The following is a 21,256-nucleotide window of genomic DNA, read 5'->3' as shown; positions in this document are numbered from 1 at the left end:
TTTTCTAAAGTTTTCTAGACATGGATCAGGGCCATAAAGTTTGATAATTTCAATGGATATTCAATGAGAGTAATGTGTGTTTTTACATAACAATCGTTAAAAATGTGCAGCGTATTTTTTACGACAATATTTTTTTCTTAAAAGAAAAGGTGTGATTTAATTTTAATCTTCATTGTAAATCTTTATATTATTTCAACGAAATATGCTCGTGGTTCTTAGCATTTACTTTAAAATTCTTTATGGGTGTTTAACAACTAGATTTTTTTGTTTATCAGACTTTCTAGGATTCGTGACGATGGCTGAAACACTAAAATATAAAACAGTTGTGCAAAATTAAGTGTAATTTTAGCACTATTTCGTGGCGAACCCAGACTTTCGTGGAACATATTACATGACTAATTTTTATGCCATCGTTTATGTTTTGACTTTTATTTCATACTGAACTATAAAATGTAGAATTTATTCCTTAAATAATTGGTACGGTTAAAGTTTTTACCACTTATTTTGTTTCGTTTTAGTTTTTAAGAAATAAAATGGTTACTCACGTTTCCCACGAATGGTATTTTTACGTGAAAAAAAAAACAATTGTTTTATATTTTTCATGTGATAAACTTACTTAACATTACATTAAGTATGTATAATATAAAAAATATTATATTTTAAAAGGTTTAATATAATTGGTAAGTAAAAGATCATGCACCTATTCATGGAATACGCACCTACCACATGTTACCAATTTGCACGTATGCACATAATATAAACAACTACATTAAAATAATCCCTTCCTAACAAAAGCAAAAAAATATTTTCACTCGAAAGCTAAGTATTTATTTTTATCTTACAAAACAAACTGAGCATTCATCATCATTTCAGAGCTAAAAGTTGCCAGTTTTGAAAACATCTTATTTCGAATTTAAATATTTTTCTTTTAGCCAGGATCTTGTTAACGAGTGGCTAATGGCGGTCGTTATCGAGGCAGTCTGTTTTTAACATGGAGTAAATAATGAATGGAGTACTCAGTGGCATTTGAGATTTGGTAGCTAAAATAGAGGTGTCATGGACAGAGGTAATAAATGAAATATAATGTTAAATAATCAACGATTAGTTTAATTTATCCGAAGTAGAGAAGAGACAGAAAGAAAGTGTCTTATCTTTACCAGTACGGTAGACAGAGAAGAGACAAAGACAGACAGAATACAGAGACGGTAGAAGACAGGGATGATAGAGAGAAGATACAGAGATTACGAACCAACACCATGGCGACATAAATATTGCATTGTAAGCCACAAAGTTTCTAGTGCACTATTTTGACTGCCACTGAGATGTTTAAGCTCTTTTGCTGTATCCATTCACTCATTACTCTGTGCATGAAAATTATGCACTCACTGCCGACGGCCCGATGGAGTGGCTTTCGTGTTTCAGTAGTAAGCTTTATGAGGATTGGCCTCGTTATGTACGCATTTATGTTTAGATATCAAGTCCTTTATCGATGCTATTAGGTATTGGATTTTTATCGAATGTTTGTGCAACAAGATATATATTTGCCAGGCAGTTTCTAACGCGTCCTAAAGGACCTACACTTGCCGTACTCGGATAAAATATGGATTATTATGTCATATTTGAGCTACACTTATACTATATTATATTATTAGCTACACTATCCCATATACAACATGTAACTTAATTAACGCACATCCTGAAATTAGTTTGTTCAGAATCGTTTACTGAATCGATTTATATCATTTTTAATATAGGTAATTTTTTATTCCAAAAATAATTAAAACTACGTATATTATTGTCATATTAACCCTGTACAGTCAAAACAAATTCAAATAGACCGTAACTCAAAGTATTAAGACTTCGTGTATTGTCGGCTTTTTCCGTAGTTTCGTTATGTTGTTTCGAATCGAGCGGCGCGCGGCGCGATATTTGCGTGCGTAGTAGTATGACCAAAAAGTTCTCCAAGAATTGGTATAACTAATTTAGTAAATAACAATGCATATACATGTTGAATTAAAAATTCAGTGTATATATATTATGATTATAACATAATATTCTAATTGGCGTGTTTGAGGGTGTGCGTTAATTACGTTACATGTTGTATATGACAATACTCCCTTCCAAAAAGTGACAGAAATTTTTAAATCGGTTCAATATTTTCGTAGCCTTTAGGTTATAAACAAATTAAGAACCAATCAAAAGTACAAAACGAGCATCGTTGCTGAGGAAAAACTTTGGTGATTATTTTTACCATAGTAAATTGTTCTAGTGTCTGTAGGTACAGTCAGTAAGTGTATTCCAACAAAAACATTGCATAACACGTTTCTGCAAGATCATAATATTTGCATAAATAATCGTGGGCCAAGTCGGATGGTGTGCTAAAGCCCTTATCGAGCTTGTGTTAATGGAGTGCGATTTTTGAGAGTGACTCCTCTTTGATGGAAACCTCCTCACGTGACGGGAAAAATAATGTTCACTGTATTTTAGGGAAGCTGACAATTTTAGGGGACGTTATAGTACTTCTAGTAGAAGAACTAGGGCTTTAGAGGGTGCAGTTTTGAATTTCAAGGGAGTTTTGGGTATAAAGGGAGGAGAATGTGTACTTTTGAGGGAAATTTTAACTGACAGGCTTAAAATTCGGTCTCTTTAAATTGTTGATAAAAAGTGTACTTTTCTGCTGCATAATATGAAAAAGTTAGTAACAAGGATTTTTAACGATGTTAACGAATTTCACAAAACAGGGCACACCTCATTTTCTCAAAGTAAAATTGCAATATTTTGCTAAACGAACCAAAATGGCGGCAATAAATAAGCTGTATAGTACGAACACGACACGAAAACATTTAAGATAAGATCCAGACATGCATTCTAACTAATGTACGACAGACGTTGCTAACATAGGAAAATGATAAAAGTACTGCATGTCAGCAGACATTATTTCAATGCGCTCCCATTTTTCTTAGCGTAAGATAGACTATTACGAATATGTTCGTAATAGACTCCATATTTGTGTGTGCTTTGATAAATACAGCAGGTTTTGAAAAGTTTACTTAATGCTCGTAATATATTATAAAGCCGAAGAGTTTGTTTGTTTGTTCAAACAGGCTAATCTCAAGAACTGCTGAACCGATTAGAAAAAATATTTCAGTGGAAGATAGCCCATCTATAGAGACTGTTTATACTTTTGGGACTTTTATCCTGAAACTATGTCCTGTTTTGTAACTTAAAAAAGCTTCAAAATTATAGATACATAAATCCTGGCCTTCATGAAAATCATTCAGTAAGTATTCACTGTCACTGAAAATTTGCTCAATAGCTTTCCATACATATACAGAATTTTCAAATAAAATCAAATATATATTTGATTTTATTTATTATAATGAAAAACTCAGGTACTAAGCAAAATATAAAGATGTTTGTGCACAAAGGTATGTCTGAATGCCGTCAAGATCTGGAGGTATACGAGGGTAGTGGTTCCCACAGACGGCGGCGTCGGGAATTGAACAGTCGGTATGTCAAGCACTTAGACAAGATTTCAGACGCATTGTTTAAGTTATTCTGGGCATCCGACCGTTCGTTTCAACCTGAAAACTAAGTTTAGGGCTGTCCGTGATCGCTTATTAGTATTTTTTTTTTATATGACAAGTTCTTCTTTGATAGCAGGCCAGATTTTGAAAAAGGAACTTCTTCAAAATCTGGCATCTGTATGAGAAGAGGCATAAGCCCTTCAGAGGGCACATTAAAAGGGCTAAGAATGAATACTTCATAAAATTATATAATCCGACTTTTGTATGAGAAGAGAATAATAAAAATGCTAATGATAAATAATTGACTTCACCAGTAACTGCAATCATTCAAAACGATAATAAACTTTCAGACAGCTGACCCAATTGAAATACAGTGAAACAAAGACAAACAAACAAATGAAAAGACAAAAATCTGATTGTTAGTGCATGTGAGCGTAACGTATTGCCTGTGTTTATTTTTGCAATACATCGGTGAGTCAATGCGAAGTATAACAGTTGACCTCGAATTATAACCAGCGATGACTCACCTAACTGAATCACTTCATGTAAAAGAAACATTTAGGTAATTGTTGACCGATTTTCTTTTGATTTTTTCAGAATTTATGATTCTTTGTTTCTATTTTGCGTTATGAGGGAACTCAGTGAAATCATAGGGAATGCTATAGTTTTATCATGCACGCTTGCATGGTGCAAGATTTCAGTACTTTTCATGACCTGAAGAAATTGCTTGACTGTCTTATTAATTTATTTTTCTTTAGGTACCATGTACTTTGGGTATCAATGAAATTTTATAAGCAGAAGAAAGTAGTCAATGCAATTACCAAACTTGTTCATACACAACGGGATAGATGGCGTTGCACGCCACTAATTTTCTGTTGAGAATTATTGCAGTATTTGCAGTATTTATATTTATATACCTTTAGATACGATAAAATTGATGCCATTGATAAAGGCACAATGAATTTGTTCCTAGTATTATACCTACTGCAAGTTTTACCAGTTCGCAATGAATGACACATTGAGCGGAGGTGCCTATTTACGATTCTTACGCAGTAATTGCATTCAGTATATGTTTTAATGTTTTCCCCCGCATTAATGTTGCCAGCTGAAAATTTAAAAAGATGTTATGTTTTAAAAATTGAATCATAAAGTGTATGGATTATGGATACGGTAATTTTAGAATGGATATTTACAAAAAGGTATATTGGATTTCTTTTATTTTTTTATGAAATAATGAGCATGAGAAGTTTAGACTAGATTACTTGATGAGTTTTTTTCCCTATTATTCAAGTTATTTAATTTTTATCATTAATCCTTCAGTTTTCAGTATTGCCTGTACAAATATGCATCTATGTTTTATTGCTTTATGCTACGCCTATTTAAAATGGTTCTACTTAAAGACATCGGCTGTCTCCAACTTGTTTCCTTATTTTTCGGTATTGCCAGCCCTAAAATCAATGAATCGTTATGCAGCCTGTGTAGTGGGCAGGTTCGTTACTTGTGCTTCAAACAATCGGCTTGCTGAATCCCTCGCGAACCTTGATTGCAACAAAATTTTAATTCGACACCGTCCCGCAATTTACTCGATTTTAATGCTGATTTGTGTCTGTTGTATTCAGGATTTTTCACCGCATTGACGGTTTATCGATACTTCGGTCTATGGTTTCGATTCGAAATTCATCGTTGTAAAATATTTTGTGTTGAAAATCTGTAATCCATATTAAAAAAAACCTGCCGGAGAAACAATGGTACCTATATTAATACAAATATAACATAGAGGAAACTTTTTGTTTATTTGTAAAATCCTAAAGGCTCCGAAACTACTGGTATCATAGGCTATAAACCCATCCGAGTGAAACCGCGGGAAAACAGCTAGTAATATAGGTATACAATGTAAAAAAGTAACGTGTTTAAAATAACATTAGTAAGTAACTAAATTTATTCAAAAATACTTAATAGTATGCGCATATTCCTACGCCTACCGTTGACGAGGGCAAACCGGAGGTACCACAAAACTTTAATAATATCTCATTGAGGTAGGTCGTGATATTAGTAGTTCTAACTATAGACTTATTAACGCGCACATATGCAACTGTTACGTGTATTCATTCATGTAATTCTCATGCACGTCAAAACACTTGGCAATATTCAATAAACAAGTAATTTGGTTTCGGATGTATATGCATTTACGTATCGACTTACCTACGTAAATGGTAAGTAGTGTAAGTACCACCTACTAAGTAGTGTAGTAATAGGTACCAGGGATGCGGGATGATTCGTCACCGCGGCCTTGGTACATAAAGGGTTCAAGAAGGAATGTGGTTGGTTTTAGTCAGTAAGATCTGATATTCCATCTGCACCTAGCGGAAGGGGAATAAAAAAGAGTGTAGCACCAAGGTATGTGCAGTATTTAGATGTAAATGAATTTCGTATTCGACCTCATGAAAGTTTAGTCTGCTGTTTGTTTTGTGATTATAGATATTAATTAAGATAGAAGTGGCTCCTTTAATCCCGATTGTTATTGCACGTGAGGTATAATTTTTATCTGCATAGGAATTATAATTAGTCATTGAAAAATATGTGTTTTAATTTCCACTTTGTTAACTGTAAAATGGATCATCAAACAACGGATCAAAATTATCAAAAGAAATATTAGGTAACTTCATTTTTAAAATTATATCCTACCACGGCCATTCAATAAGCATACTTACTTGCAATTTTTTGTTTTTTATTATTGAACACAGCATATTTATCTCCGCAATATCAAGTTTTGTGTATTTCTATTTTGTTGTTCTCAACTGTGAAGAAAAATGTTTTGTAAGTCTGTTACTCTCTATAAACGTTCCTTTCTCAAGTACCTAAGTAGTGTTTGTGAAAACAAGGTCTTTGAAGATAGAAAAAGACTGTCTGCGTTTTGTTCAAAGGAATAAATACAAGACTTGGAGTAGAGTAAAAAAACTCATGAAAAATATAATTGTGGTCTATTGTTGGGTACACAAAGCTGACGTTTTATTAAAAAATGGCTACACTTATAGTACCTATGTATCTATGTAGTTATTTTTCCTTGCCTTATCACTATTCTGTATTTTGCTGCTGAATATATTGTGTGGCCATTTGATTTATTTTTTCCCGGTTTCAATTGATTTTCGTGACCTTGTCGGAGTTGTTCTAAATGACTTTAGCAAAATACATAGTTATTGTCTTTGTATAGTAGAGAAATTTTGATGGAATAAAAATAACCAGTTGCACACAAGATAATAATTTCTCTTATTATCAGCAAACGTATGATCTGAATCTGATTAGCCGTCCCAAAGATAAAGTCCTTACAAACAACTTTATCTATTTACAATACTTATTGCTATTGTAGATTAAACTTCATTGTCATATTTTATTATCTTTATCCTTTACGGTACACAAATCATTAATTTTAAAATGATATACATATACAAAAGAAAGCTTAACTCAAAATTGAGTTTTCTATCTGCAAACATTTTGTATAATAGAGGGATTAAAATGTAAGAACGTAATCCGATGTAACTACATTTTAATTTTCAATACACGTTTTATATGAAAAATATAAATAAAATTATGAATACTTAAATGGATTTAATCTGCTTCGAATAAAAATGGAACGTTTTTCTAAGCATACAATCTTTTTTTTTTAATTTAAATTCGTAATCATTCATCAAGTGATCGTTTCCCGAGCATAAAGGACATATTTAAATCGGTTGGTAATTTTATATTATTATACCAAATATTATGCGTGCTATTGTGTTTCTAATTTTATTGAAACAATTACTTGTCTTTTTCCGATATTACAAAATCCAGCCTTTTTTCCTAACCTACTGTAACATACAGCATAACCATAAAGGCCAGTCCACACAAGCGGACGCGTCATAACAACACATAACGCAGTCACATGGACACTCACGTCATAAGTGCAATTCCGCATAGTCCTATCATGCGCCGTATTAACGTTATAAATTAGGACGTTTACGGTACACGCCCACTCAAATAACCGTAAACACGGCGTAGTGGCCATTCCCAGCACTTGTGCCACCAGCCTTATGTTCCTGCGTTGTCTCATTCATTTTTCTTTGTCTGCGGTGTGAACATGCCTTTATGTTTAGGTGTTTAGTTGGACATTTAATTTCGTAGCCAAATAAAATAAGCAACAGAAAATAAAAGAACAATTTTAAGTAGGTACATTTTTATTTTTTATTTAAACATTTATTTCGAGCAACAGGACTCATAGTGTTAGTAACAATTATACTTATTTATAAACTATGTTAGTACTACACAAATACACAATATTTAAGTATATGCTTTTGTAGATATTTTTTTTTCAATGTTCGTCTAGCTAGACGATAGAATTTTACCAAAATTTGCAGCTTGGTTCTAATGATGGCATGATGACAATCACGAAATTCTTCAGGTTTATATTTAAAAGTAAAAAAAGCATCACATTTAGACTTACGATAAGCAGTCAAATATTCTAAAAAAGCATGCAGGTCACATACAAAGTGCATTATGCGCTTCAATATCAATAAACACACAGATCCTACTCAGGATAGCAATAGAAACAAATACTATACGCGCTTCTTTCAAAGGACATTCTTAGAACTTTATTATCGTTTGTGGAATCCGAGCTGGTCCCATTCGATATCTATTTACTTATATTGGTATGACCCGACGTGTGGATGGCACGAAAACTTACTCTGGCTAAGGTGAGAACAGATGTGCTACAGAAGTTGGGGAATTAATAAATGGTTGTGGCTATACAGCCGTTGGGCACGTCGATTTGTTTGATAGGTTACAAATGCCATAAATGAAAATATAAACGTCACGTCACTGAATATGTATTAAATATTTTTTCCCAATGGTTTAAAAGAAGCTATACTTTCATACACTCCACATTTCTGGCCATTTGTTTGTATCTGACTTCATCGGACCAGTGCTATACAGACTCAGATACGCACAGAGATATACAGAGTTTGAGATACACTACACAAGATATATAGGAATGATGACCAGAACACCTTTACTCCTCATGCCTTTTTGTCCCCCAAAAACAAAAACAGTTTTAGCGTTACCCACTGATATGCATGTACCTTTACCTCCCGACATAAGCGCAGCACTAATGGTATTGAGTCTACGAGTACAGACATCTCAGCCATCAGCCATCAGCCACAGCCACGGCTTGCGATGCATACTTATTGCACGATTTTCCAGCGAGCAGTTTCAATTGTGCCCCCCCATTAGTGGTATTCGATTGCTGTTGGATCTAGAAGTGGAGAACGTCATTGGTACTTGTATGTAAATAAAAGGAGTCTATTATTTTACATTTATTGTAAGAACATCGATTTCCCAGAAAGCGTTTTTGATCATTTTAATATTATCATATCCAACGTCATATGTAGCTACTTAATTACGTACCATTTTTATTTCTCAAAGACGAGCACAAACCCGGCTTAATTATAACAAAATAAATACCTTAAGTACATAAATATAAAGGATTTCGGTTCCTAATTGAGAGACGAGAAGCTTCGTTACGATACAAAATTCTAATGCCAAATATTTATTTCAATTATAGGGTCCCCCTACCCCTTGCAATTGACACGAAAAGAAACCGTTGACATCTAAGAAAAAGGGTTGTGTCACAAGGTAAAGGATTTGATTGAGAGGACACTTAGAACCCTACTTAGCCATTTAAAGCTGTCTCTAATTAACACCCCGCTCGATAATTAAGTATTGACTCAAGATACGAATTCTTGTGTCAATTGTTTATTTTGTTTATAGGCAGAGAAAGGGTTAAGATTTTGTTGTAGGGTATTTTTATAAGCTGTGTCCGTTTGATATCAAGTTGGATCATTAAAAAAACACTTTCAAACAAAAGAAAGATATACTACAAAAGAAACGACACAAAGAAGGTATATCGGGCAGTTAACAAAGTCATTGTTTGAACATAATAATTCAGTATAGTTACCACCCCACCAAATAATTTACGACTACAATTTAAGATTCACACAGACCACGTCAGTTATCGACGATCTTTATATCAGACAATTTTATAATATTTATGGCACGTGCACTGCTCGTTTTATTGATAAAAGTATCATAAAATTGTGTTACCCCTAGCGATGGTCACTGAAAAAGAGGGAGAAGCGCAATAAAGGATATGTAATACATTTTCTTTGTGGATTTTACTCTTGACCGCACATGGAATATTTAAAACTGGATGGCTTCGGTCCTTTCTGATGGAATTGGACGGCCACCCGTGTGAATACGGTTTGGGTGTGTTTGCATATATTTATGTGAATATTATAGGTAATATATTCAAGTTGAACGCGCCGCGGGTTTCGGTATGTGAGAGAAATTACATGCGGACGTCGGGACATGAAGAATTTTGCCAATTTATGTATAGTCGATCGCATATTTGTAAAGTTTTTGAACTGATATTGCCGTAATTCTACTCGAAATATAAAAGGCAAAAAAAGTGTAAGCATCAATTTATTTTGAGGGATGTAATCAATTCTCAATCATCGCTTACTCGAGGAGGTTGAGATTCTTAACGTAATTTTGTCTTAAGTGTGAGTAAACAGAACGGGAGTCAGCTCCGTGGTAATTAGAGGAGGCACGAGGCGGCCTCTTGAATCGTTAATCGGTGCAACCCGACCATCCCTCGGAGACGTCGCTTTTTGTGATATGGAAACCGTCAACTGTTGCTAATTAGTAGCTAACATTTGCGTTTCTTTTGCAAGGTAATTATTCACTTGTTTGCTACAGATGTAAGGGGTTGGAACGTGTGAGATTCGGTTTGAAGAGAGATAAGTCTTAATTAAGTGCCTGTCAGTTCAGTTTTACAGGATGTTTTAGATTTTGGTTATCTACGTCAAGTTACTTGAAGTTTGTTTGCTTATTACTGGTTACATGTTCTGGTTTGTGTTGTAGTTAATTAATTATAAAAATGGATCATTTCTTAATTCATCGTGTGACATTTTTACATACACAAACATAATATAAGGCACAGGTTCAAAGCCAGAAAATTCCAACTTCCCAAAATGAAACCTATGAAATTACCTCATACAGACAGACAACGTCATGGCATTTAACTTTAATATGAAGGGCGTAGGGCTGGAAGTTTGGTAGGAGAACAGGGATTACCCAGTTAGCCGCTTGGCGGAATGCCACGTCACTCTGTGGCTGACAGTACCCGATTGTTCCCGACTATACCCGACTGTACCTAGGAATTGGCGCCATTTACGTAGCCCGTAAAAGCCGGCAATGCAATTTGAAGCATATGACGAGTGTAATATAATGGCTTAGAGTTGAGAGAGGATATTGCATTTTGTCGAGGGAATCGAAAAAAATGTTACTGGTCAATTGTATTTTACCCTTGATGAAGTTACAGGCGTTTATATCCTACTACTGGCTTATTACTACTTGGTTATACGCATGTCCTAGGGGAACTACTCCACGCACTTGGATTTCAAATCGATCCCCTAATGCCTGAGAAAAGTCACGTACTATGACAGTCCAAAAAACGACAGCAATTATGACATTGAACAGTATTTTAACTGAAGTAAGCATACTTACCAACGAAAACTTTTCATTAAATTGTGTTTATAGAAAATCTTTCTACAACACAGAAATCCTTTAAGATAGTCAAGTGTTTTTATTTTGTAGTTTTATATCGAAGTTGGTAGCACACAAGTGATATGGCTTTGTACATAGCTAGCATTCAATTTACTCGAGCACTAGTATCGATATATCGATAAAATGACATCGCTATTCGATACTTTCGGATATCGTTTACGATGAGATTCCCCTTCTAAGAATTTATTAAGCTGCTACAAGGTTTTTGTTCTGACTTGTTTGAATATGGGTACTGAAAATGTATTCCGTGATTTAAGAAATCGTATAAAAGTGTTACTTATATTTTTGTAATACTATTCTTTAATTATATTATAATAATTTAATACCAATCGATGGTATCACATATTATTTATTGTGTTATCGTTAAAAGTTCATAATTTCATAATTTGTTTGTTTGTTTAGGGGTATGTATGCAGGCGCAATTAAGCAGACGAATAAGCTGACAACCGTAAAATCGGAAGAGTTTAGTCTAAAGAGGGAACTTTACCAAGTTCAAACTAAAAGTATTGGAAACCTTCTTAAATAAACCTCAAAATACAATAAAACAGTAGGTTTATTGATTGGTTTAATAAACTGAATTAATAACCTACAAAACATATATTCATGCAATCATGCTAAAGATATGAAATTTGTACCTATACAAAAATAGCACTGGTAATTGTATCAAGCGATCGGGGACTTCCCCGCAAAATGTGTACTAGTGCATGCGTTTATCGAATACGTTCCATGGATAACGGTTATAATGCAACCGTCACTACTAATATTTGGAACGCTTCCACTACGTTCCTAATACTATTCAGTTCGGGTTTTAAGCGGGCGATGCTTTAAAAAGAAGCTCGTTTAGATAAACGTAATTAAAAACAAATATCTGTCTGATAGCACAAAAGATTATTAACAATAGTCGCATCGGTACGCAGTAATGTATCAGTGATTAGTGAATGAGTAACAGTGATTAAAGTATTAGTTCCATCACAAATCCACGTCCCTACTATTGAACGTCTGTATAAAAGACAGCCGTTCTGGGTTGTTCTATTATACCTTTTGGGACCTGGATGCAAGTAGGTGTGGTGACAATAAGTACAGTGTGTTCTCATATTTGATTTTACCTATCTTCAGTTGATTTTGGGTGAAAAATGTCGGTGAGTAGCCAATGTGAAGTTTGTTTTGTTTATTTAGAAGTAATGTTAACTTTGTATAACCCTTTATTATATGGGTATTGATTATGTTCTAAATGACTTTTTGTTAGTCCTATATGGGTACATGGTTATACCGAACGCTTTTGTGCTGGGGCAGGACAGAGTAATACTGAAATAGTGGGTGACTAGGCCATGTTTATAATTACAACAGCCGCAGCCTTTTCCTAGGTGAGAAGGGTCGTATTTCTTGCTCCCTTAAAGTCCAGTTAATGGGTCACAGATACATATTTGGATAGTTCTCGTTTGTAATGAATTCAGAGCCTCATTACATAAGTTTAGAATGAAATTATACCATCTAGAATCTAGAGGTAATCCACGGGCCGACTGCCAAAAACTCAGCTTTGTCTTCAGTCGATCGACTGGTGTGACTTCGAGCGTCTTCTTTATTCTAATTAGATATTCATTTGTTAATTCCAGACTCCTTACAAAGGCAAAGGACGATGCTTCGGGGAGTACAGGTGTCCGAAATGCAAAAGGGGTTGGATGAGTGCTAACTCCTGGGCAAATTACGGTCAGGAGTGCACTCAGTGCAAGATTAACGTTATGCCTCATAAACAGGTACGATATCTTTATGTACATGCCAAGCATAGTGTAATAATACGGAGGATTAATAAGGTTATACAGTACTTATGCATCTCAAAACACATTTCAGCGTAATTTTTTTAATAATGCTTCGTAGGCCTCATATTGGCCCGATCCGATTTTAAGTAGGTCTTGATGGTTATTATTACATATTAAATAATACTTGCCAAGAAACTAAATACATAGGTGCTCTTGTTCTCGATGAAGTCTCATTGTCAACGTATAATAAAATTACTCCGACCGACTAGATAATTAATAATCAGAGATACCGATAAATGATTGAAGGAACTGCAAGGGTATATAAATCCTGATCGCATATCCATACGTGGGCTGTTAAAGCCACTACGAACTCCTCACGACAGAGAAGAAATAAAAAAAGAAAAGGAATCTTTCTTTTTCCTTCGTTCAGATGTCAACATTATCTATGAATTAGTTTTTTCCTTTCAGAGACCTCTCCTGAAGCCGGATGGCTTGGACAAGAGTGATCCGAACAAGAGACATCCACAAGATCTCTGCCAAAAATGCAAAGCTCTGGGAAGATATTGCGGAAACACCTATTACTAAACTAGAGAGTATTTTTTGCTAGGGTTTTTTTTTTATCTGAACGTGTCAGACCGTTATTTTGTATTTCACTAAGGAAATTTTGCAATTAAGGGTAGAATGATCGTTAGTTCGTTTGGTTTAAACGCACCCTTACTCTTACGGTGTAATCGGAAACCAGTTGTTGTTATTCATAATTATAGGTATTAAGTAAGTTTTTATCTCCAAACATTTTGAAAGGGCTGCTTACATGGATTTTTCAAAATTTTCCAATTCAGAAACCCCTTCATTCACCATTTGTTATAACGAAAGCGGAGAAAGTGCAAATTACGGGTTTATAAGTGTTAAATTAAAATAATATTGTCTAAGTATTAAATAAACTAACGAATTGCAGCAAGTTTTAACACTTATAAAATAATTGCTCTCAGTCCTCCAAAAAAGAAAACGAATTGTGGGTAGGTACAATAATTTTTAGTAATAACACATGTGTCAAAGCTACTGTCTTTTCTTTGACCTGTAATATACCTATACATATACTTATTGCATTAAGTGACTGCATAGAAAGCAGTGATTTGACATTTATCGTGGCTCTATTAGAAGCCAACTGTGTAAGTCAACATAGCAAAGTCATTTCTGTCGTTCTAAACTTGGCTTAAGCTACTAAAATACAAAGTCACGAGCGATATCAAAACACAAAGATAAGGGTTTCAACTAATTAATATCTGCTGGTACTTAAACCGCAGACGTCGGTTCTAGGATTGCAATTATTCTTGACCCCTGCATAAGACGAAGATGTGGTCCCCAATGTGGTGACCCCAACTCAAAGAACGGGGGACTTGTAAACTAATTTAAGCTCGTTTGGCAAACTGACATACAAATAATTCTTGGTACTTACATATATGAATTTTAAAGAAGCAATACGTAGGGCTCAAGGTCACCGACAAAATAAACTTCCGATTTTCTTAAAACAATTGTTTGTATATTTATTGTGTGTAATATGTGTTGTTGGTTAACTTGGGCCTAAGAAGCTATAGTACCTAGATAACGAAAAGGCGCTGTTTTCACGAAAAGAAGTGTTGACACAGTGTGGTACTGAGTAAGCATGTTGCATCATTGTAGGGTTCCATTTATATTTGTAAGTTAAAGTTGACAACTTCACAATCTAAAAGTAGATAGACCTCTTCATTTTAAATCAGTTATGGTTAAAAATAAAGTTACAAGGTTGCTGGTAAAACCTGACAAGTTATTTATTTATTTTATAATACAAAATGAGAACTCTAACAACAAGTCCTGTAGATACGGTGATTAGAAAGCACCCATCGTACTAATTGTTAATTTATTAAAAGCAAGGCTTACTTTAACGAAGTATATTCTTACAAATTAACATGAAGCTTGACGTTGTTTGTACAATAAATAAGCAGTTTTCCAGGTGGCAGTAGGCTCTAAGCCTAATTTGAATGAGGGGTAAATCCGTTCATTTGCGACGCGTTTGCATAATCGCCGGGGGCTGATTAAATTTGTACGAAGTGACGCGATCGCTCGTCTGAGCCTTGTTAGCGTTTAATACTGTTTGTGACATCTAGCTCTACGATATACTTAATTAAATCGACTATTTAAGTTCCTAGAAGGTTTTAGCTCACTTTTTGGAATCAATAAGTAGTTGTTGTCAATAAGTACTTACTTATATTTTTTATAAGCCTCAGTGGGAGCTTGCGTTATTTTAAGCCGACTTATCAAAATGGAGAAGGTTCTCAATTCGTCGGGATCGTTGTTTTTAATTGATATGTGCTCAGTATGTTATATTTTTTTTCCAAAAAAGTTTGTGTGATAAGAATCTGAAAAAACATACTACTCATCAACACATATAAAAACAGGAGGGAACTAAAGCAAACTTAACTAGCAGACGCGTAACTTACAGTTAGTGGGAAACTTTTCAGCCATAATAACCGCTAGAAAGTGCTCCGGTTATATTATAAATTTTACTTAACATTTATCGTTACTTCCGACAGTAAATCCAGTTAATATTCCAACTTTCCCATAGAAAGTAAACCGAGTTATGTGTTTTATTTTCGATGACAATAATAATATTTTAAACTATTTTAAAGGGTAAAGAACCAAGCTGTCGATTACGGGTGTTGGTCTGATTCCAGTTCGGGCAAGTACCAATATGCAACTGTTTTAAGTTTGTATGTACTTTCGAAGCATATCTTGGACACCAAATGACTGATTAAGCAAGGCAAACATTTCGAGGAAACCTGGACTATAAAGTCTGAAATCACCAACCCGCATTAAGCAAACGTGGTGATTAACGCTCAATCCTTCTCCGTGTGAGTGTATCTCCAACAGCAAGTAGGTATACCTATTAATTAATAAATGATCGGCTATCAAAACTAAAAGCGTTTAATTAAATTAATAGCTGAACGGATATTAATTAAATTAGCTATGAGGGTCACTTTATTACCCATGGGTGCAGTTCTTCATGTCTAAGGGTTTTGTCCAGTCCTCTGACCGGTGGCCCAAGGAATAAGCGAATTTCAAAACGTCAACTTATGCCTTAAGATGGATTCGGATGTGTGTAGGTAGATCTATTCACTTCATATGAAACGGATTTTTTTTATCAAAATAAACCGATGGAACTAAAACGGATGGACGGACGAGATAGACCTTGAAAGTATTTTTTTACCAATCCTACGGTCACTGGGGATATACTTGGAGTTCTGGAATCTGTACATTTCAAACTGGGTTTATTAAACTCTGTGCTCAATCGTATTTGAGCTCCTAAATACTTCTTTATGATTAGTGAATCAGTCTTTGACTTGGGCTGGTCTCAGGTGTCAGAAACATCACTTCCGAAGAGGCACGGGACAGAAGGGTCGCGGTCACTACACGGCTAGTCAAATTAATTGACCGTCTTGTGTACTGACTTATTAGGGACCCCATGGTTTGAATCATTGTGGTAGACAAGAAGGGTACAAGCTGGCGTCTAAACTATTTCAGGGTAACACCAAGAAGTTTTAATATCACATGCAAACTACGCGAGACGTTCGCGCGCTGTTTTTGAATAAAGAATAGAATAAAAGAAGTAAAATAATTTTGCCAGAAATGCCAGTTTAAAATTTAGAGCCCCTTTTCGAGGTAGAAAATTTTGAAAAAGATAAAGTTATAGGTAACTGAAATAAATATGTCAAAATCATTCTTGGTCATAATATTATTTTTATTAAACAATTTCATAATATTAGCCTTTATTGGATATTCTCAGGCTTTTCCTTCCAATATTCGATCAATGCCATGATTGTAAATATACCTAGTATCACTTGTTGTTAATTATATTTAGAAAGATAAGGGTAATAAGTTTTTTTTGATGGCAACTGGCTAGAAATTGTTTTTCTCTGCAACGTCATTTAAAAAATGAAACGGCAGTTTTCAGTTTTTCAATATTTGATGTAAGAAGTAATTACTATTGTGGTATTAAATAAGCAATAAATAAATATTATTATTAGTTTAGCTAAGTGGCGCTTGCTAGACATATTTCATAATGAAGAAGTAAGTACAACATGAAAATTCATGATATTTTTAGATTTTAGGGTCATTTGACATTACTCCATAGTGTTATTTAATAGCCATCTGACCAATGATATTATAAAAACCTCATTGCATCTGACCGTCTTGTGTAATATTTCAGGTCCACACCGACTCCTAAGCAACTGCTCAAAAAGAGAGCACGCAACAATAAGATATTGCTGGATAAACCTAATGAATGCTCTAGAAAAATGCTTAGCGAAAAGACATTAAAACCATTAGACCACAAAAACACTTATGCTAAATCTGCCCAGTTCAAGACACAGGATCGAAAACTAAAAGAAGATGATTACCGTAACCCGTATTCCGTGCCAGAGCGCCTGAGGGTCACTACCAAGTGCTTACCGCCTAGAAAGAAAAAACCTGTTCCATTTATAATGGGCGACATTCACACAGTTTGTGATATCGATCCATCGTTTTACAAAATAATAGAAGGCCGGCCGATCAGATCCTTTTATGATATCAAAACGTACATGAGACACATTAGAGATATCACCTTGTTTCGTGCAGACGCTGGCTATTTGAAAGAAGAAATAATACAAATTGAGACAGGAATCGCAGAAGAGCAAGAGGAATATGCCAGAATTGTGAATCTCTGTCATTCAATGAAAATACATTTTGTGGTATTTGCTGAAGAAAGCTACAAAGAAGCTAAACGTGTGCAGACTTTAGCGGATGATGTTGCTCAAAAGTTGTCTGCGGTGACTGACGAATTGGAAGGTTACAGTTTTGAGTTCGTGCGCTTGAAGAATGAATTTTCTGACATAGTTGCTGTTTATGAAAATTTGACCAGGTATAAGAAATTTTTGACAATCATGGCCCCTAACTGGTGGCGGGAACGCTACGAAGGGTCATGCGAGAAAGCTACGGCGCTGTGTTGCGAGTTGTTTACTAATTTGGAATCAGAAGAGGTAGAATTAGTAACTATGTATAAAAAGAGTGCTGTAACATTAGCGCAATTAGAGCCGCAACTATACTTCAAAAAACCAATAGAGCTTAGCACTTTAATGGACGATGCAGGTAGGCAGTGTTTAAACTATTTGGAAATTGTCGCTTACTTTTCATCGGCCCTTCACAAAATACACAAACAAAGAAAAGCGTATAAAGAAATGATGATTGAGCAATACGAAGACCTGCAAAGCATTATAGAGTATTTTTTAAGAAGAGTTAAGGCTTTGGAAGAAAAACGGGATGCTTACAAGGCTGCGTTTGATAGGTTATTGGCAAATGAATTTTACCGTTTAGTAGCTTCTTACGATGCTACCAAGTTGTTTACTAGTTTGCAATTTGTCCATACCAGACTTTTAAACACGAAAGAGGATCCTAGAGATACTCCAACTTCTCTAATGCTTAACATAGAAAGACTGTACTTTAGACTTTGTGAAAATTTAGAAGCGTTAGATCAAAAGATTGTTAAGGTAGCAACAAAGCAGATATTCGATGAAGATATTAGGGTTATGAAACAAGCCCACGATGCACAAAGGGATTTGAAGGAATACGACGTTTTATGTAAAGCGCTTTATAAGAGTTTTGAGCCTTCGAGAAAGAAGACTGGATGCTTAATTTAAAATGCATAAATATGAGAAGATAAATAATTATTATTACCTATATTTAGTTTGTTTTTCAATTAAGCACACAGATTATATAGGAGCACATTGTAATAGTGTGTAGTTTTTATGTTCATTAAAGTTAATTATGATACGAATGCTTTAAATGTATTTAATATGCCTTTACAGATCTAAAGTCCAGTTAATCGGCCGAAAGAATAGACAGAATTTACAATTTGTTACTCTTGCTTAAAGACTGTGGAACCGCGGAAAGGGGGTAAGCTCGCTTACTACACTTACGGCGAATTATTGCAAATATAATTATCATACGTTAGAGCTCCGTCCAATGATTCCGCCAAGTGCTCTGTGAAATTTTGCTCGCCCCCGGGACTAAACATTTGCTTTCATGAATACCTTACCATAACAGACTGAGCTAAGCCCGCACCGTAAAACCAACAATGTAAATTTAATCTCAATTCACATTGTAAATAACCCAAGTACCGCGCCTTAAAGCCGCAGCCACTTACATTTTTATCACACTTAATTTTAAGAAGTGTTCCGTTTCGTTTTACGGAATTTAAAATGTAAATAGAATCATGACGCGCAATCAATTTTCAGTTACACTGTACTTTGTATTCAAAATTGAATAATCTTGTTTCTGATTACGCGTCACGTCGACACAAAAAGTTCATATTGTGTCAATTTAACTTCTAATTACTTTTTAAATACGTTAGCAACGAGACGCGCCCGATCAACGAATAAATTTGAATTCATTAATGAACTGATTCTCTCGCGTTCACTATTGAGGGGGAAACAAATTGATTTTTTTAAAAGTACTTTCATTGGTTTTTATGCTGTTGGGTACCTAACCATCTTTAGAAAACATTCCTCTATATACGTCATATTATTTTTGTTATAGCTTACACGCATAGAGAAACTTGCATAAAACTAAAATTTAATTAAACGAAACAATAAATTAAAAGAACAATAGCACCAACCAATATAACTGCAAGATATTCACTCGAGGCGCATCTAAAAATATTTAATAATCGCAAGCGAAATTCTTAACTGCATCGTATAAAGAAATCCAATTTATTATTTAAACAAAAGTGCTCAGATGCCGGAGGTTTAATGCACGCATTCCTCCCTTATTAAACTCCGGGTTTCGCCCCGACAAAGGACTCGTTGGAGCATCAATTGCTAATTAATATTGTTTTATTATAAGCTGCGTATCTCGGAACAACACTGCCAATATGGCCGAATTGTAAACCATTGGCGCATGCCTAATTCTGTAATGCTATTAATGTTTAGATACTGATTATAAACGCCTTTGTTACGATTTAGGCATGCGTTTGTTTGAATTTAAGCTCTTGTGAACTTTCGATAGGAATTTACCGGCTCTTATGACGGTATCGAATTATAATTATGGGTTGTTGATGTAGTACTGTGGAGTACCAAGAGGTAAGTGTTTATAACAACTAATATATTTTGTGTATTGGAATAAGTATTCGCGTTGTTCGCGTTTTTGTTAAGTTGCAGTTTGTGTCTTTATATTATACCGTGTCTATGTAATAAAATATGGAGATAAGAACTCAGTTTCGTGACATTACAATAGCAATAAAATAATAAATTAACTAAAAAACTCAAAGTTAGATAAATGAAAAAGAAGAAATGACTGATATCGGGCATCCGTCCTGGACCTCATACTATTCCTCAATTAATAAGAGACCTAATTGAGAGACATCAAGCATCTACAATCTACATTATTTAAAGAAGCAGTCTTATCATGCTACTATTAAAATTGAAATTACTTTCTTATCCAATTATATGAAATAAGAAACTTTTCTAAAACTAACTACGGAAAACCGCTAGCCTTAACATTTCTGTGGAGTATCGTGTGAGGAGCCATGCATTATGAATAGCGGGCTGTCCCGGGAGTCGGAGCTAGTGCGGCCGCGTGATAGATCACCGCTCTCACTTATTAAGTGCTTGGCAACCGCGACTGATCGTTGTTCCGAAAATTGTAAATGCGTTTCAGTATTAATATATTCGTAGGTACCTATTTTTTATGGGAGTTCTGCTGATATTTTGGTAATTTCTGCTAGCTTAGATAACATTCTGCGTGCCTACATAAAGTACCTAGTAGTCAATAAAATAAATGGGCTATCTAACACTGAAATATGATTTTGATCAGAAAAGTAAAGCTCATACGATTAGCTTATTTAAACAAACAAACACACGTACTTTTCAATTTTATTATACTTATATGAAGATAATTACTTCGATTATTTAGGAAACAGTGTAAGTACCTAATCAGTGTAAGTAAAGATATGTATATGTAGACAGATATATATTTTTTTTACATTACAATAAGTCGCTACATAATTGGACAATTGTGGCGCAACTGATTGCAGTTCACGTTATAACCCTGCGATCCGTTGCCAAATTAATACCGCAACACTAATTGGAGTTTTAGTATTAATTGCCGCCATTTTGTCCAGGGCAACGATTGAAATTAATATCTTTTAGCGTTTACTTCTAAAATTAACTTTATTGAATGTTTCCTTATCAATGAGCATTTTAGATCGCTGCACATAACATTTCTTTACGAATTCTTACTAAGTTAAGT

The 21,256-nt window shown here is 34.6% G+C and overlaps 2 protein-coding genes across 2 annotated transcripts; both read left to right on the top strand.

The window, feature by feature from the left end:
- The first annotated feature begins 12,169 nt into the window (after positions 1–12,169).
- LOC124630058 (zinc finger CCHC domain-containing protein 24-like) lies at positions 12,170–13,995 on the top strand. Its single transcript, XM_047163773.1, has 3 exons — positions 12,170–12,322; positions 12,797–12,937; positions 13,409–13,995. Exons 1-3 carry the CDS (start codon positions 12,317–12,319, stop codon positions 13,523–13,525), a joined length of 264 nt encoding a protein of 87 aa, XP_047019729.1. The 5' UTR covers positions 12,170–12,316; the 3' UTR covers positions 13,526–13,995.
- A 3,041-nt stretch (positions 13,996–17,036) lies between these two features.
- Positions 17,037–18,648, top strand: LOC124629653. Its single transcript, XM_047163154.1, has 2 exons — positions 17,037–17,044; positions 17,184–18,648. The coding sequence occupies exons 1-2, from the start codon at positions 17,037–17,039 to the stop codon at positions 18,646–18,648; spliced, it is 1,473 nt and encodes a 490-aa protein (XP_047019110.1).
- The last annotated feature ends 2,608 nt before the right edge of the window (positions 18,649–21,256 follow it).

The sequence above is a fragment of the Helicoverpa zea genome, chromosome 4 (genome assembly GCF_022581195.2).
Source record: "Helicoverpa zea isolate HzStark_Cry1AcR chromosome 4, ilHelZeax1.1, whole genome shotgun sequence".
Classification (NCBI taxonomy): Eukaryota; Metazoa; Arthropoda; class Insecta; order Lepidoptera; family Noctuidae; genus Helicoverpa; species Helicoverpa zea.
This window is presented reverse-complemented; position numbering and strand designations above follow the sequence as displayed.